Below are 17,459 nucleotides of genomic sequence, written 5' to 3'. Positions count from 1 at the left end.
AATTATCGCTTGTCCGACTGTTCGGTCGATTACATTTCATGCTTCAAAGCCATGATGATTAGACTAGGAACGGCTAAAAATAGTGATAAAGAGTTTGATAGGCAACTAATTCACTGTCACGCGCGGCCATCTTTAACATATTTAGTAATCTTTGGCTGTGAGTCGCAAACGTCAAAACTGGTTTAGGTTTAATGTCTTTCCTCTTGATACAGCCAATCGTCGAGCAGGTTCAGCACGTGCGGTAAGCAGCGCTTCTTTAGGTTTGACACAAATGAGAAATATTCACAGAAGTTTTTAATACCCTCTTAGGTTCCTCGTCCCGCTGAGAGCGATCTAATCTTAGACCATTCAGAAGTGGATCTTAGAATAAATTTGCAAATGCCATCATTTTCTAGCCAAAAAAGATGAACCCTATCTGGTTGCTGCTCTGCAGTTCTAAGCCAAAGAACCACTTCCTGTTGGCAAAGCAAAACAAATGGCACCCATCAGTCAGATACAAATCGCTGCCATAAATAAGAGGGACCTGTTCGTCTGCTGTCATTCTGTGGTTCTGATCTCGGGCGAAAAGAAAACCCCTTGATGATTGTGGTAGAAAGTCTGTGTTGTGTCTTCACCGTTCCAACCCGAGCGGGGCTGCTTATCGCCCATCTGGAAGCGACATTTATCATATTTTTAATTAACATCTGTAATGATTGTTGATCGTTTTCAGACCGTTCCCCGGTGCGGAAAGACGCGCGTCGTGTCACTGTCGTGATATCTGGTGCGTCGTCGACGCGCTTCCTTTTGCAGATCGTGACCATAAAGAAAGAAGTGAAAATGTCTTAGGTTCGTTGGATGCGACCGAGTAAGCCTGGCGCAAAAGGAAAGGATGGCTCTTGTGCTGCTCTTGGGGCGCGCTTTCCCATTCGGTTTCGGCACGGGCTCCTTATTTGGGATCATTAAGTGGCCTGCTTTTAATTGCTCCGTGGAGAGTAGTTTTCCCTCCAGCGCCAATATCGTAAAAGTGCAATACCAATTAAAAGCGCTGAAACTTGATCCCGTTTGCTCACGGCTCCACACACGGGTACACACACGGGGCTGCGTTTAAATCGTCTCCGAATGCGATGATTGTCGCCATTTGCTTTTGTGACGATCCCGCGCGAACGGATCTGCCGATCGGGAGGGAGAGATGCTACACGCGTCCGCCGATCGCTGATGGTTTCGGTGTGTTCGGTTGGTCCGAAAAATGTTACCACTCAATTATCAAATTTACGCGCACAAAATGAGAAAAATGACACAAATCGCTGAGACATCGGAGATCGAACACACACTGCTCGACATGGGCAACCCCGGGGGAAAGATAATCGTTAACCGCAGAACGAACGCCTGCCGTCCTGTTGTGGTCCTGCGGTCGTGAAATTCCCCCCGACCGAGCGTATTTGACTAAGGTTGACAAATTTGACAAATATTTTAACAATAACAATTTTTGGTGGAATTAATAACAAAGACCGTTCTCGGTCTCGCTCGTGCGTGCGCAGGCTGCGTCGGTTGGAGTAGGATGGGAAGCGATGCACCGTGAGAGTAAGAGAGTAAAATGTATGTGAGTTGTTTGGTCGTGCTGAATGCCAGTTTACACGTAGCTCGAAAGTCAATCTGTTAAACTGACTTTCAGAAGCAATTAACGTATTCTTCAGGACAATTTCTAGAGCTTGGAATGATATTTGAAATGTTCAAAGTAATGTTTAATACAACTCAGTTTTGATCAGTTCACTAAACTGTGCTAAAATAAAAGAAGCTTTTACTGGGTTGTTTTATGTGCTAAAATCCATATAAAAAAGCTTTTTTTTTCTACTTGTTACAAAAAGAAAACCATTCAGCTACAAACTTGCATTTTCCAAAGCAGTCTCAACGCGCGTTGCATTTCTGCATGCTCTTCCAACAGTTTGCAAAGTCTGCCAACTGCATACACGTCCCGTGTAAACCAACTACCAACAAACGATTCTACCATCAGCGTAGAGCGAACATGGCATACGTGCGCCAGCAAAGGACACAACCATTTTCTTCCATTTTGGCCACTCCCCCGGTGTTGGAAACCGGACCCCGATTGGGCATGACGGTGACAGCAGCAGCAGCAGCATGCCTGTTTCACATCGCACCCAAGCACAAACGAAGCATCGACTCTTCGGCTGTGAAGCGTAACGGGTGTGTTTGTGTGCGTGCGTGCGTGTATGTGTGTGTGTGTGCGTCACCCTCCTTTCTCGGGATCGGGAACCCTGGTTGCCGGTCGGAGCGCACAGCGCTACTCAGAATGCTGCCAACGTTCGTGCTCGCAATAGGTGTCCGCACAGCGAAGCCGCGTGAGCCGTGAGATCCCGGGAGTCGTCCCCTGTAGCGTGTGCGATCAAGAGTGATCTGTGATCTGTGACTGTTTCGAAGCATCATTGACATCCTATCGCAGTATACACACGTACACATACACACTTTACACGTTTTGACGCGCCGCGTGTGGGCGCGTGCAGTGTTACGCGCGTTCTCGGTTCGTTCGACTGTTGGGATCACGCTTCGGTAGTGAACACGGTTCCGTCACTGTGCAAGTGCTATGTGCGGTTAAGGAAGTGTTGTGGTTATCCTGTAGTGTAGTGTTTGTCGCTAACCGCGTCGGGAGTGTCGCAGTGTGTCAAAACTGAAGCATCAAAATACGTAAGATTTTCTTGTAACGATGTAAAAGTGAAAAACAAGTGAATCATAAACGTGCTCACATTTGAAACAGTTTCAGTGGTTGAAGAATCAGTGAGCGTTTATTGCAGTCGCAAGTGAAGACGAAATGAATCAGTGTTTGTTATTGGTGTTCATCCGGTGAGCCAAAGTATAATATCGTACGGCTAGAAAACAGAGTAAGCTTGAACTGTTGTGGCAAACAAGGGGCTTTGCAACATTCACTAGTGTTTCGGTTAGTGGTAACTTGAACAAACAAATCCTGCCACAAAATGATGATGAACGCTTTCATGGACAGTGGCTCGTCGGCGGCCCACCACTCGCATCTGGCCACGTTCGGCATCAAGATGTCGCCGGACCATCTGGAGCAGAGCAGTGAAATCGAATCGTCGGCAAGTTCGGCCGCTAGTGCAAGTCTGGCGGCCGCTGCAGCCGCCGCCGCCGCCAGCATGCTTCCCCCGGGTGCATCCGGCACGGGTGCGTCCGGTGCGAGCGTTGGCGGCTCGTCGGCCACCTCCAATGCAAACGCGTCCGATGCAATGTTTTACCATCACCATCCGCATCATCACCACCACCACCAGGGCAGTCCGTCGAATGGGGCCGGTGGTGGTGGCGGGAGTGGAGGCAGTGGATCTGCCTACAACTCGCACCATCTCTCGCCTCCCTCGCACATGTCGTCGCACGCGATGGCCCCGTACCATTCGCGGGACTTCCTGTCGCTCAAGCGTGACAACGATTACTTCAGCACGGCCGCGGTGGCATCGAGTGCGGCCGCGGCCGCCTCCAGTGCGGCCGATCCGACGTCCCTGTTTGCGCACGAAAGCCCGCTGAACCACCATTCGGCAGCGGCGGCTGCCGCCATCGGGCACCATCCGTTCCATGCCGGGGCGCACTCGATGCGCGCGATGGCGGCGGCCGGGTTGGCCACGGCCAGCGACTACACCCATCCGTACGCTCACCATGCCCACCATGCGCATCACCAGAGCAACTACGCCTCGGCCATGCACCACCACCATCAGCACCATCCGCTCGCCAACCTGCCCGTCAACCCGGGGACGTCCGGGGCGTTCTTCCGGTACATGCGCCACCCGCCGGCGATCAAGCAGGAGATGCAGTGCCTGTGGGTGGAACCGGAGCTGCCGCCGCACCATCACCACCACCACCACCATCTCGGGCTGGGTCTGTCGGCGCTGGCCGCCAGCATTGGTGGGGCCGGATCGGACGGCGGTAGCCGCAAGACGTGCAACAAAATCTTCAGCTCGATGCAGGAGATCGTCACGCACCTGACGGTGGACCACGTCGGTGGGCCGGAGTGTACGACGCACGCCTGCTTCTGGCTCGGCTGCACGCGCAACGGCCGGCCGTTCAAGGCGAAGTACAAGCTGGTCAATCATATCCGCGTGCACACGGGCGAGAAGCCGTTCCCGTGCCCGTTTCCGGCCTGCGGGAAGGTGTTTGCCCGTTCGGAGAACCTGAAAATCCACAAACGAACGCATACCGGTAAGTCACCGTCCTGGCGGATCCATATCCTACCGCACCCTGGGGGGTGGACCTTTTCCTTACTTCCAAGAACAAAACGCAAGACCATAATAAGGAAAAATACCGACAAAAAAATAATAACCTCAAGCAAGACCTCAAGGAGAAGTTTACTCGCTGTTTACCGACGGACTGTGGCAGCGCAAAAAGGCAATCGAGGCCTTTGTTTTCCCGAAACTTCAGCTCTGGGAAGGAGCATTTGAATGGGCAATACGCTTCCTCCGGGAGGTCCTTACGAGGATTGTTTTGTGCAGTGCTGGAGATTGGATTGTTTTCCCGGAGCTGTTGAACGTCTTGTTTGTTGGGTAGTTTCATATCAAAATAGTAATTATATTGTTCCTACCTTTCGTATTTGTTTGAGCTGCTCATTTCGGCTCAAAACGCAGCGGAAGCTTAATTGCCGAAGGAAAAAAAATGAGTTGCGCTTGTATGGTGATTAATGAGTGTGAACTTGAACGAGCGAGAGAGCTCCTCGAATGTGTTGAAGTGGAAAGTGTGCCTTTCAATTAATGACTTGAAAGAGGCAATCGCTTCGCTCTGGCAAGATGTTTATGAAGTTTCTGCCCCCTCTGCCCAGCCGTGAGTAGGGAAAACGGTGGAGTAAACAAGTGGTTTCGTTTTTAATAGCTCAGCTTCGGTTGAGCATTGTTCATAAATTAAGACCTAAGCAGTCGGGGTTTGTTTACATAGGTAGATAATTTATCGCGAAGGAGGCGAGTTTTCACAAAATTCAATGCAAATTTGCACGCTCCTGTTTCTTAAATCAGTTCCACGGGCACAATGTATAAAGTGTAGGAACAAATTTAATTACACGGCAGTACCAAAGTTAGGATTAGTTGGGCAACGGATCGCTCGGCTCAAATCGTTCCGTTCCGTGTAGTTTTTGTTTTCTTTAGTCGCTCCTCGGCCTCATTCAAACATTGATCTTAATTAATTTCTAAATGCTACGCAACAACTCCTTTTAGTTCGATTTGTTTTGGGTGTTGAGCTTGGGATAATGTTGTTGTATTTTTTGTTCTCCGGTTCCTTCCTCGAGTAAACAATCTTGAGGGTAAACGGTACAAAAAAAAAGTGTAAGCCTGAGCGAACAACTAGAGAATCTTCCCATGTGTCGATTACCATCAGATGAGGCAAAGAATGATGAGAATTCCATTCTCTTCTTCTTGGTTCGGTTTCTTACCCCGGGCCAGCAGATCCAGAAAGGAAAAAGGAGTAATTAATCTCCATTTTCGAACGTTCATCACCACCAGTCAGCCAGCCAGCCGGCCAGAGACCGAGCGTGGCCTCGGGGCGTGCGCCCGGGCCCGTACAAATTGATTTCGTTCGTCCATCATTTCACACCTCCACGGTGATTTTGGAGTGCGCTTGATCGCGCTTCCTTCCCGATCGGTGTTTGTGTTTATGTGTGTGTGTGTGTGTATGCGTCTGCTAGGGCATGTAAATATGAACAGGTTTTCTTCGCTCGTCTGCTTGCCACCAACGATCGTTTTCATGTAGCCCATTAAAAATCGACATTCGCACATCGTCTAGGTGGTGGTTCAAGCCATTCAGACAGTCGCGAAGAGCGAAAGAGAGTGAGAGCATGACCTTTCAAGGGGAGCATTTGGGCTTTAATTGTTGGGATAAATTATTGTGGAATATCAGCTTAGACCGTGCTTAGAAATCGATTTCAATAAATGTGTACACAGGGTGGAAATTGGTCTGAAAAATGGGAGAGCATTTCAACACAAAACCGAGCGCAGTTTTCAAAGCGTAGAGAATATCGATTTTTCCACCAGGCAGTCAGGAGATTATTTCAACACGCACCAAACACACAAACCACAAAGCACAACAGCCACTGCTGCTGCTGCTGCTACTGGGGGAGTCTGTGTGAGTGTGGCCTTTGCTCCCTCCCTCCCCCCCCCCCCCCCCAACAGGAGAGGGTTCCAAGGGAGACAGGAAGGACATTCACAGACACATACACAGACACACACACACACACACAATAACCGGCCATCAGTGGCGACAAAAGCAGAGCAGAAGCAATTGTTGAGCCACACAAACTAGGACGACTAGGATCGAGGTGGAGTGAAATGGGTTTGCCTGCTTTCCAACCTTCAAACGACCCCATAATCCAAGCCCCAAGCACACGCACACACAAACACACAACGGTAACGGCTCGGGGAAACGGGTCGCCTGGGTTGATCCTGAAGCGACGTGCCTCTGGTCCCTTGCAAACCGTGTCCTTCCCGTGGCTTAGCTTGTCGGTGTGTTGGTGTTTGTTGTGCATGATATTAGGGCTTCCGTTGTCCTGCTGTCATTGGCATATGCTGGCCGGTGGAATGGTGCAGTACGGTTACGACTACGGGCTAAACTTGGCCCCGAGTCCAACGTCCGTTCGTATCCTTCGCCATGGAAAGATTGAGTTCATGGAAGTTGGAAGTGATCCTGCTGTTACGCTCCCACCCAGTTGCATCGTTTTTCCTAGAGCTCCGTACACAAACAACAACAAGTAACGCCACTGGCGTCGGTTTCTGTCTGGGGAGGGGGGAGTGCAATGAGCAAACAATTAAATCGAAGTCATAACACAGTTATTTTAAATTGACCGACACACCGAGCTGGTGTTTACTGGGTTGACTTTCTCGGGCTTGCGTTTTCCGTTGCAAACTTGTGTCACCAGTGGTAGAGCATTTATTGGTGTTGTTGTGTGGACATTGTTGGACGCGATGCATCGGCTTAAGCCGCTAGAGGGAACATGCGAAATGTAATACAAAAAAGGCAAGGTTTTTTTCCTCGCATGTGAAACCAAAAGCAGCGCCCAGATGCAGTCATAGGTTGGTGGAATATTGAATGAATCAGTGTACAGTGTGAGACGTGTGGTTGGGATTTTGTTTTTCATTGTTTTGAACCGTTCAGGATGTCAGAGTGTGGTTTGGTTTTTGACACTTTTATAACGGCTAGCCATCATGATCGCCCGGTGCATCAATGATTGAAGTACCGCCGCTCTGCATCAACTAGGCGTTATTCATCAGGGTCAACCTCAAATGTACTATCAACCAATGTCAACGATGACAACCTGTGAACTTGCCAGTTTTTGCTCAACAATGTTTTCTGATGCGAGAACAAATGGTTTGCAACATCATTTGATACTTCGTGTGGTACATGTGGCGAAAAAAATACTGTTTCTTGAAATATAGGTTTTAAAGACAATTTTCTCACGCTTTTCTGTGCAGAAAGGAAAACCGATGGCGAGTTCAGTTCCCCAAGCTCCCCACGGTTACAATAAATATTGAATATCTCTGCCACCTGTATTGTAGCACATCTGTCCAGCGTTAGGATAGGTTCGTTTGTACAAGGTTCCAATAGGCTGCATTCAACTAACGTCTTAATTTACCAATCATCCGAGGATGAAATTGGGTGTCTACTTTTCATTGGATGTGTGTATGTGTGTGTGTATGAACTCGATCATCTCCGTGTTTTACCCCTTCTACTGTGCAGATCCCTTAGCAGGGGTCCTCAGCTCGCTCTGTATCTCGGGCAGGATGATTGGATAAAATTGCAGCTTCTCTTTTTGCACAAGTCCTCCACCACGATAGAGGCTGAAAGTTCTCATAGCGTCGTGAGATTGGTGCGAATCGGCCAAGGTCCGAGGAGCTAAGCGATGATGGTACGAGTTTGAAAACTTTGTGGTACGTCTAATTCTACCTTCCCGATTCGAAACGTATAATTTTGAGCGTTCATTTTCACAGCGTGAGCTTCCATCGGACGTTGGTCGATCCTCCTTCTGCTCTTCAGCGGTAGCTTGCGTTAAATGCACTTTTTTGCGTCCAAACCAAGCTTCCAAAAATAAATAAAGAAGTTTGAAGCCACAGCCCTGAGGGCTTACCGTAGCGGTTGAAGGTTTTCTATTTGGCGGTTGAATATGGTTGAAGGTGTTGGCTGCGTGAGGCAACGGCCAGCATTAGGCCCTCTGCTTTGGCTCTTTCCGTTTACGGAAGTCGATTGGGCCAAACAAGATCTCGCAGTTTTTGGTGTATAATTTACCCGCCCACTTTAGTACGCCCATTTTTCGCGCATCGTACCGGGAGAGTCCTTGAAGAAAATTGATTATCTTCCTTTTCGCTCCGCCGTGGTTTGGTAGCTGGAAGCGGTGCAACACTCACTCACACATCTAATCACAAGCGGCAGAGCGTGCTGCCGACAAATGAGCTGTTAAAACAAAACATAATTGCTTTCCGTGGAGCTGAAGTGGTGTTCGACAGACGGCGGCTGGTCGTTAAGGATGGGAAGAGAGTGAAGATCATATTACGACCTACAGATAGGCTAAGAGTGGCTAGTAATCGGCTTCCTCGTTTTGTTTGCTTGCCACCCAGATAAACTCGGCTGCCGGTTGCGGTGGTTTCGTTTTCCAGCATTTCCAACACCTCCTCAAATGTTTGACATTGATTTTATCGATCCCAGACCGACAAGGCTCGAGTTTGGGGTCGTCCGTGACGGGTTGAGTGTATCGTGTCGCGGCATGTTGCGTCTATGGTGGGTAACAGCTCATCTCAAAACAAGCCGTGATGTTGAAATGTTGTCAAACACGAGCTTAAGTGACCACTTGAGATAAGACTCCAAGAGGACCTTGACTGATCTTTTCGTGATCCTTTTGTACGTTCTTCCCGGACTCACCTCGGCAGCACATCTGGTATGGGACAGCTTTCTTCTTCCTCGGTTACATTTAGATAGCGTGCCAGTGGCGATCCCTCCTGAAGGGGTCCTTCTCGTTCTTCTGTGTCGCTCTTGTGTCATTTATTTTCCGTCAACATTCCGCCGCAAATCAAAACAAACCAATTTACGCGACACAAAAGGCACTCGTTCGCTCATTTATGTGCGGATTCCGGTTCCTTGTCGGGGTGACGGGGATTGCGATTCGTTCCTCGATTCGATTCCGATTCGTTTCACGTCAAACAATGTAATGCGCACTTCGGGCATGGTGGCGATGGTAAAGGAACAATGGCCGAATGGGAGAAAAAAAGACCAAAAGGAGTATCCTCTGTGTGTATGGCGGAACTGACACATAATTTATCGATTCTTTTGGGATGGTTGGTGCGGGCGCGGGAGGTTGGTTTGTTCTTTCATTCGCCGGGTCGGGGTTTTTTTTGTTCGATGTTTTTTTTATTTTCTATCGCTTCTTGGATTGCCTTCCGTTGGCCACGATTGCCATCGAGGTGCCATTAAAAATCTATCATCAACATTAATATCAAAATAATAAATAGCGACGCTGGCAGAGGGAGCCAGTGATAGGGGGGAAGGATGTCTCCAAGTTCCGCTGCTGGTACAAAGGAATATCAATAAGAGAGAGAAGTGCTTAACGCGTCCTCATTCAGCGCTCCTTGAACGGCCATTTCCTTATCATGATTTCTCGGTGGTTTGCCCCCTAACTACGGTGAAGCGAAAAAAAAACACCCACCATAGCAAAAGTGAAAAGAAATAGCTACCCTAGCATGTTCTTTCGGTCTTTCCTTTTGGTGGGTTTTCTCGAGCGTGTCAGTGTTTTTTGTTTTCTCCAAACCTCCACCGAATCCACATGAAAAAAACACAGCGCGTTTGACCATTCTTCCTTTTTTCGGGTGGCCATTTTTCCACCCATCTCTCTATTCCATTTTCACTCTCACTCGCTCGCCCCCGTTTACTTGGCGTGTTCACCCCACATTATCTATCGACGATCCCTTAGATCGACATGGGTCGATTGGTAGGGTTTTAGGGAAACTTTTTGTTCGTTTTTTTTTTTATCTCGCTCCTTCTACCCCATGCGACCAACGACGACGTCAGCGCAAGATTTCTTTGACCGGCTTGTCGGTTGGGGCGGGAGCGTGGGGCTTGACACAAGGAAAACTGACAAAACCACACGGTTCTAGGATGAAAAATGACCACGGCCAAACTCCCTCGGCCTGCTTCTTCGACACTGTTTTTCCATCTTTCTTGCCGCTGTGACTTGCCATGTGACCATTTCCACCGTGGATGTGCGAAAGAAGGAAGTGTCAATGTGTGTGTGTGTGTTTTCGTGGAGTTGTGGTTTGCGCTTAGCCCACCTTTCTGGACGGGTGTACGATCGATGTCGCCAATGTCGGCGGGAAAATCCCTCCCGCACAGAGTAACACAGAGCTTAAAGGAATGGCCAAAGACGACGACGGTCGTGATTTTTCTTCAATCTCCGGTTGGGGTGCGCTTTTTTTATTAGTAGAAGCGTTTTCTGCTTTTGTGTGGCAATAAAATGGCGCTTTAAGCGTTGTTTAAACAGTACACAAAAACATCACTTTAAGGATATTAAGGGATGAGATGAATTAAAGCATGAGCAATGTTCGGCATAATGCTAGGTATCTGTAACTGAAGTTTAAAGAAAAAAAATCTCTCAAACAGATTACTAAGCAAGACATCAAAACACGAGCTCCACGTGCTGCACTGCTAATCAGAAAATTGGAAGGTCGTGTCATTTTGCTTGTCGAAGTAAATTGTTTTTCCAATGACCCACAACAAACTCCCCTAACAGGGCAGCGCACAATTTAGGACACTCGACAGCCCGATCTGCTTAAACACATCTCTCGGAACACGATGATTACTATCTACAACTTTACGTAGCGTAGCGCTTTGTGACGCTTCCATGTGCCTGCCGGACGACGGTGTATTTTGTCGAACGAACGTAACAAGCACGCTACTCATACCTCAATGTGTCAGCAACAGTTAGAGCAATGGCAACCTGCGAGAGCGCCTGTCCATTCCAAAAACCAATCCGAAGCCGCCCGTGTGCGCCGGCCGTGTTGGGTAGTTTGATTAGATAGAATATTATCCAGCTCACGCTGGAGCGTTCGAGTGCGCCCGGGATAGGTGGGGTCTCTTGGGTGTAACAAATTTATTTCCCCGCCATGTTCTCGGTGCTGTCTTTGCGCTCATTTTATGATTATTTCCCTCGCTCTTTGGCCGAAGACGGTGCTCCTACACCACCCACACCCCCAGAGTCGTCATCATCATCATCAACATCACATTCGTCGTTTGTTGTTTGTTCGACGTCATCATGCTAGAACGGTAGGTGTGTGTGTGAGTGTGTTTGTTCGTAGTAACTGTCATAAACATCAGAGCATCGAATCGATTTCGAATTGAGGTTGGTGGTTGTAACGGAAAAGGAACATTGGAAGGGCGCTGCTCAGAGAAGGAGTAAAACTTATTTCAATCCCAGTGCTCATTTATATAAAAACGCAACGAGCTATAAGGCGCATACACGTCTAATATCTGGATATAGCTGTGCGTGTGTGTGTGTGTTTCTGTCTCTGGGCCACGAAGCCCATATCTTGGCCACGATCGATGGAGGTCTGGGGAGAAACAAACGCACGTCTCGTGTACATCAAGATATGACAGTTCGGAGGATGTTTTTGTTATTTGACAAGGGTGTGTAGCAGGCGGAACGGAGCAGTGCCTGGCTGGAGGGTTGGTTCGGCGCCAAGTAGAGCACGGAAGCGAAAAAATATAAACCTCGTCTCTCACTTGGAAAAAAAGGCTCCAACGGCAGCTCGGCAGGAAAGGAGTGCGGGGTAAGAAAATCACGCACATCAAAAACAGTCAGCCTGAAGAGGAGATCAAGAAAGAGAGAGAAAAACGACGACCGGCTTGAAAATTGACTTCTTAGGTAATTTCAATTTGAAGTTACCTTTCATTTCCCTTTGCTGTGTATCTTTTTGGACTTTTTTCTTCTCTCGCTGCCTATTGCTCGGGTCATATCTGACAGGCCCACAACCCTCTTCCCAACAGCCCTGAACAGCCCAGCAATTCATCCTTCGATCTGGGCCGGCTGATAAGAGATCTTAGCATTTTTAGCACATAAATCTTGTAAGCTCATAATATTATCTTAATTTTGCAATATTTTCGTCTAGCTGTGATAGGCATCTCAGAACCTTCTGCAACTTTGTGGGAAGCGTGCAATTGGAAATAGATCTATTTGACCTACTCGAGAGCGAAACATCATGTAACACTAATCCGAACCGCTTGGGATGTTTGTGCTGGGAGTTTGAAGCCACAAACGCCGACATACATGTCTGCCGCCCGAAAGCCGCCGACCTCTTGAAAGAACCACAATTTTCGCACTCTCCAAAGAATGAAGCATCAGGCTGTAAAGAAGTTCGAAGCCGATGGTCCGATTTTTACTCCAAAGTTGGGTTTTAAGAGGGCGTATCGAGGATCAGAAAGGATCAGAGCGAGGGAAGGACATGAACAAGTATTCAATAACTAATCAAGCCGGCCGACTGAACGATGGCACGGAGGTAACTGTTTTGCCCAAAGTTCATCGTACGGCGGTATAGTTTCGGGCCATACAGGTCGAAGGATTAACCGGTGTTAGATGGTGTTGTTTGCTGGAAGCTCTTGGATGGATCCTTTTCATTCCATTCCCTTCCCTTGCCTGTCCAATAGCAGTCTTTGTTTGCGTTCGTGAAGAAAAAGTTTGTTTGTTGTTCTACCCATCGACCTTGTTCAACTTCAACATGGTGCTGAAGTTGGCTTGGGATAGAGGAGAAAGAGAGGCAACTTTCGCAAGTATAAATAAACATATAAGTATCCTGCCCGAGAGGACTCGTATGTGAGAGAGCGTGCCAGGTATGCGCAAAGTGAAAGGTGTATTGTGGGCGCTCGGGACAGGAATGTCGCACAAACACCGTTCCTTACGAGCTTGTCACACGGCCATCATGGATTATGAGCCAGCTCGATCCTTGTCGAGCGAGAGAGAGAGAGGAGGGAATGTGTTTTTTTTGTGAGCGTTCTTGTTGGAAGTATTGTTTTCCTGGGCCGTATTCAGAGCGAAAGTGAGTAAAGGTACTTAGAAACTGGATTAGATCACTCGAAACGGATGCAGGCTCAACGGCAGGATTAGCCGGGGACATTGTGTAAGGTGTCGTTCGGGAAAGTTGTTGAAAAGCGTGTGAAATGGATCGATTATGAGCAGCGACGTGGACTGACACGTATTCGTTCCTTTCGTGTTTTGCCTTTGTGCGTTGGGTTGAGGATTAGTTCGTAGAGGACATGCCTACCCGCTTCTGCTGATGAACTGGATGATGATAATTCTACTACCGGCTTTAGATCTGAAGATAGGTGATGGAAATGATTGAGTGATTAGTTGAATGGATTGAGTGGAGTTGTCAGGAATAAATCACATCCTTGAACCAACCAATGCAATGGAAAGCAAATTAATGATTGTTTGGAAATTTGGTATACTGCAGCCATATTAAGCCGCCATATGTATCGCTTGCAAAACTGGAATGACAAATGATTTCAACCAAAACGCCGCTTCCAATCCCGCGCGGTCCTTTTACCTTCAAATTGTGCTTTAAAAATGAAAATTATCCATCCGCTTTCATTTCGGGGGTTAGGGGTGTGTCGCGTACACAAGATGGCCGACAGTCAAAAAAATACGAACAGATGATCGAATTGTTATTAAAAAATAAATCCTTCATAGGTTTTACCCCCTTTGCTGTCATCACCGGTGAGTCTTTTGAGGGTATCTGTGCGAGAGCCAACAAAAAAAAAACTCGCCCTGTCGCAGAGGAGGGGATGGTTGACGACTGAAATCGGCGGTGGATTTCGAGGACTTTATTTTATCCCGCATTGACTCGACGGCAACCATTTGCTGCTTGTTGCACTGTTGCTCGTACGCACCCAGTGTTGCCAGTGTTTTGGGGTGCTAGTTGCCGCTTTGTTTGCCCTCTTTCGCGCGTGTGTGTGTGTTGGTATTATTAGTTTTTTATTCGTGCGTTGTTGAGCGGCTTACAAACCCGTTTCCTATCGTGCCATACTGTCGATGATTGCGATGAGCTGGAAGGCGATGATGCTGATGACGTAGTTGTAGTCCCTCGCGATGTGTTTGGATGATACTTATCATCGTCATTACGTTTCACGCTTCATAACCAGCCTAATCATGATGATCTTTCACGTTTCTGGCTGCCGGTCGGCCGTGGAATCCCTCCCCTAAATTTTCGATCTGCTTGTGCCTGTTCGGGTAGGTTCTAGCGGGCAAGGGCCGCTTCGTAGGATGGCCCAGCGTTGATTCGTCCTTTCTAGCGCGAAGGGTTTCGCGCTTTGCTGCACATCAAAAGAAAGACGAGGACCTTTGCGCTGCGTATTGGAAATAGAATACGAACATCCCTTGTTGTTGCATCATACGGTGCGTCATTGAGGCGATCCTGTTCTCTCCCGTGTGCTAGCCTTTCTCTTTTTGTCACACTCCCCTGCCCGAGCGCTAACGATGTGCTAAGCTAATAGCAAATATATTATCCAATATTTTATGTATCCTTTTTCGTCTTCTTCTTTCTATCACTGGTTCGCGCATTCCGCATTGGATGTCTCGATCGCAACGGTAAGGTAGAAACCCTTACCGCGTGTGATAATAAATGAGGCAAAACATTCTGGGCAGGATAGAAACTTTTAGCACACCATATTTTACAATCGAAACGTTTTGTGCTTCGACCCCTTTAAATGAGTGTGTGCGCTTGTTGGAAGACTTAAAAACCCTCTCCAAAACCAACGCGAGCTCCATTTTCGTGAAGCTTTTAATTGTTCACTTCTCCTCCTCGGTTAGAGAGGGGGGGGAGTATTTTTCTTTCGTTTAATTTTTCGCCACGGTTTTGGTTTCGGGTGCACTAAATCATACCTTCCGAAAGCTTGTTCGATCGGGTCGGGACGGGCTAGAATTTCCATAATAATGCGATAAATTATCAAATAAAACTCTTCTTCCCATCTTTCCCGAGCGGCTCTCCCGAAGGGAGCTTCGCAAAAGATTCGTGGGCTTTTTGGTTGTTGTTGTTCTTCGTTTGTGATGAGAAAAGATTCCTCCAAATTTCATTACCACGCCATAAATTAGGTGTGTATAAAAATGGGAGCAAAATCGAATTGTGTGCGTGCACGCACGCCAACCAAGAAAGAGCCCAGGCACGGGGTGAAGTATGAGAAAATAAGCATAAGGTTGGCCACATTATTGCTCCACTGTGTAAAATCCCTTTGAGCTGCTTTCCAACGGGGGAAACCCTTGAGGGAATCTTTCTCCCAGCTGAACAGGCAATCAGAAAAGGGTACATTCAAAAAGTTGGCCCCAAAGATCGAAGCAACAGTGTAAAGAGTGTCCGTAGAGTTCTGTAGCGATGGGGTATATAAACACACCAAAAGAAAAAAAAACAGCAAGAAAACAAGAACGGGATGGAAAGAATTATGTTCGTTTTATGTAAATGTATGACAGCGTTCTGGAGAGCGAGTGAAAACGCTTGAGACGCAGGTGAAAAGAGCCGCCCCGTGGGGCAGGGTAACTTGTTAAAATGACATTTCAATACGCATTTACATTCCACCGTTTTTTTCTGGGCAACAGAGTTTGCGCGAGTGTGTGCGGTACACGGTACGGCACAGTGAGAAGCGAATCGGCTCGCCGTGAGTTAGCTAGAACGGCATCGTCTCATCTAAGCCTTGCCGGGCGACGCCATTGAGCGATACCACTGTGCGAAAGAGAGTAATGCGAAGAAGAGGTGCGATGATGATTGGAGAATAATGGAGTTGCAGATAGGCCCGCAGGGAGACGCAGACAACCAACGCGCACGACATCTCAATATGGGAAAACAAAGCAGCCTCCCACTCTCGGGGGGCGAACACATAAACACAAACACATTCACATACAGAAACAACGCCTACCCATACATGGCGTCGTTCGGGAGGGCGGATGGCGAAGGGTAGTTAATGTTAGTTTTATTCCTGTTCTCTCGTTCTCACTTCGGACATCCATTACCGTGAGAAGAAGTGTCTCGCGCACCGTTAAACAAGGTGTATACAGACAAGCCACTGCCTAGCACGAGGTGAGTTAATCACCTTTCCAAGTGCCGAGGGCAATTTATGCACCGGAGCAGTGTGTGTGTGTGTGCTTGTGTGTGCTTGTTTAATGTTTACTCTGATTCCAAACGATCCTCAAGCTGACGAGTGCTTGTTGGTGCTTGATGGCAAATCGCAAGAATACTGAACCCACACGGGCAAGCAAGAAAGACGCCCAGAGTGTGCGTTCGAAGCTAAATAAGAAACGTTTTCCCTCCGAGAGGTTGTTATTGGCAACCGTACAAGCGAGAAAGAAAGAGCGAGAGACACAGATATGCACGCAAAGCGAACGTGCTTCCACCGAGTGATATAGCGATAATAAAATAAATGATTTACTTTTACGATGTAATTTGATACCGATGAAAGAGACCGGAGAAAGGATCGATCGGTCGGTTAGAGGGCGAAAACGAGTCAACTACCATCGCCCTGGGGAGCAGCACCGTTTTAGTCCGCAAGGATGGCGCTCGTGTCCGCCCGTTCGCGTCCCATTCCACAATTAACTGCTATTGGTTTTAATGCACTGCCACGGCCAATTAAAGTGCATCGCATTTTGTTGGTCCGTTCCGGTTCCAGTGGAACTTCATCGGCTGGATGTTGCTGCTCAACCAATCGGTCAGCAGTTCAGCCATTGGGGATGTTTTTAATTGAAGCAGTTGCTGGAAGCGATCCAACTGCTCGGCTCAAGATGGTTTGCACTAGGAGATGTGGTTTCATAACGTCTGACCAGTATGTCACTGGCAAGGACCTACCCTGAAAAGCATCGAAAAGACCATAAAAAAGAGTGCAGTTTGTGCGTCATTCACACAGCAGGACATTGTTTAGAGGACGATGAACTTTCAATTCTGCCCGCTTCATTGTTGTGAGTGTATTGCGTGTCAGCATCGTGTCCTGGAAAGGACAAACTCGGGTTCAATCTCCACTGACACAAGTTGGTTACGCTGGGCAGATCGGTATAACCAGTGGAATATTATTCACGGAGGTCAATCTTAGTCAAGCTAACATTGAGTCATGCAACGAATACATTTGCTCCCAAGAAGCTAAACACTAATCGAAATTGAGGCAATCTGTTTTCTAAAATCTTGGACCTGCCACTGAGGGAAACGGAACGGTCTAACAAGGAGTAAGCGAGAGTCAAATATTCTGACAGTATAACACATTTTGGACGATGGAACGGAAAGAAGCAACGAAAATAACGCAATTTCTTATGCCACCAACTCCACCACCGTCGCTCTCCAGAGAAAGGCAATCAATGCGATGCGACCATCCCAGCCCCACAGTCGTTGGAAGGGTTTCGGTTGGATGTTGCGCCTGTTGGGACTGTACCGGGTCTTTGAATTCCACCCTCCGTACAGCACAGTCGGTTCCTTCTGGTGAGG

The 17,459-nt window shown here is 47.9% G+C and overlaps 1 protein-coding gene across 1 annotated transcript in view; it reads left to right on the top strand.

Annotated features, from left to right (window-relative positions):
* Positions 1-2,097: 2,097 nt before the first annotated feature.
* The window catches only part of LOC121589051 (pair-rule protein odd-paired), a 33,764-nt gene continuing 18,402 nt past the window's right edge, over positions 2,098-17,459 (top strand). The window contains exon 1 of the mRNA XM_041907619.1: positions 2,098-4,194. Coding sequence (XP_041763553.1) covers positions 2,967-4,194 — 1,228 coding nt within the window. The 5' untranslated portion in view covers positions 2,098-2,966. The remainder of the gene's footprint in view (positions 4,195-17,459) is intronic.

This window comes from Anopheles merus, chromosome 2R (assembly GCF_017562075.2).
Source record: "Anopheles merus strain MAF chromosome 2R, AmerM5.1, whole genome shotgun sequence".
NCBI lineage: Eukaryota > Metazoa > Arthropoda > Insecta > Diptera > Culicidae > Anopheles > Anopheles merus.
The sequence above is the reverse complement of the archived record's forward strand: the minus strand, read 5'-3'. Positions and strand labels throughout refer to the sequence as shown.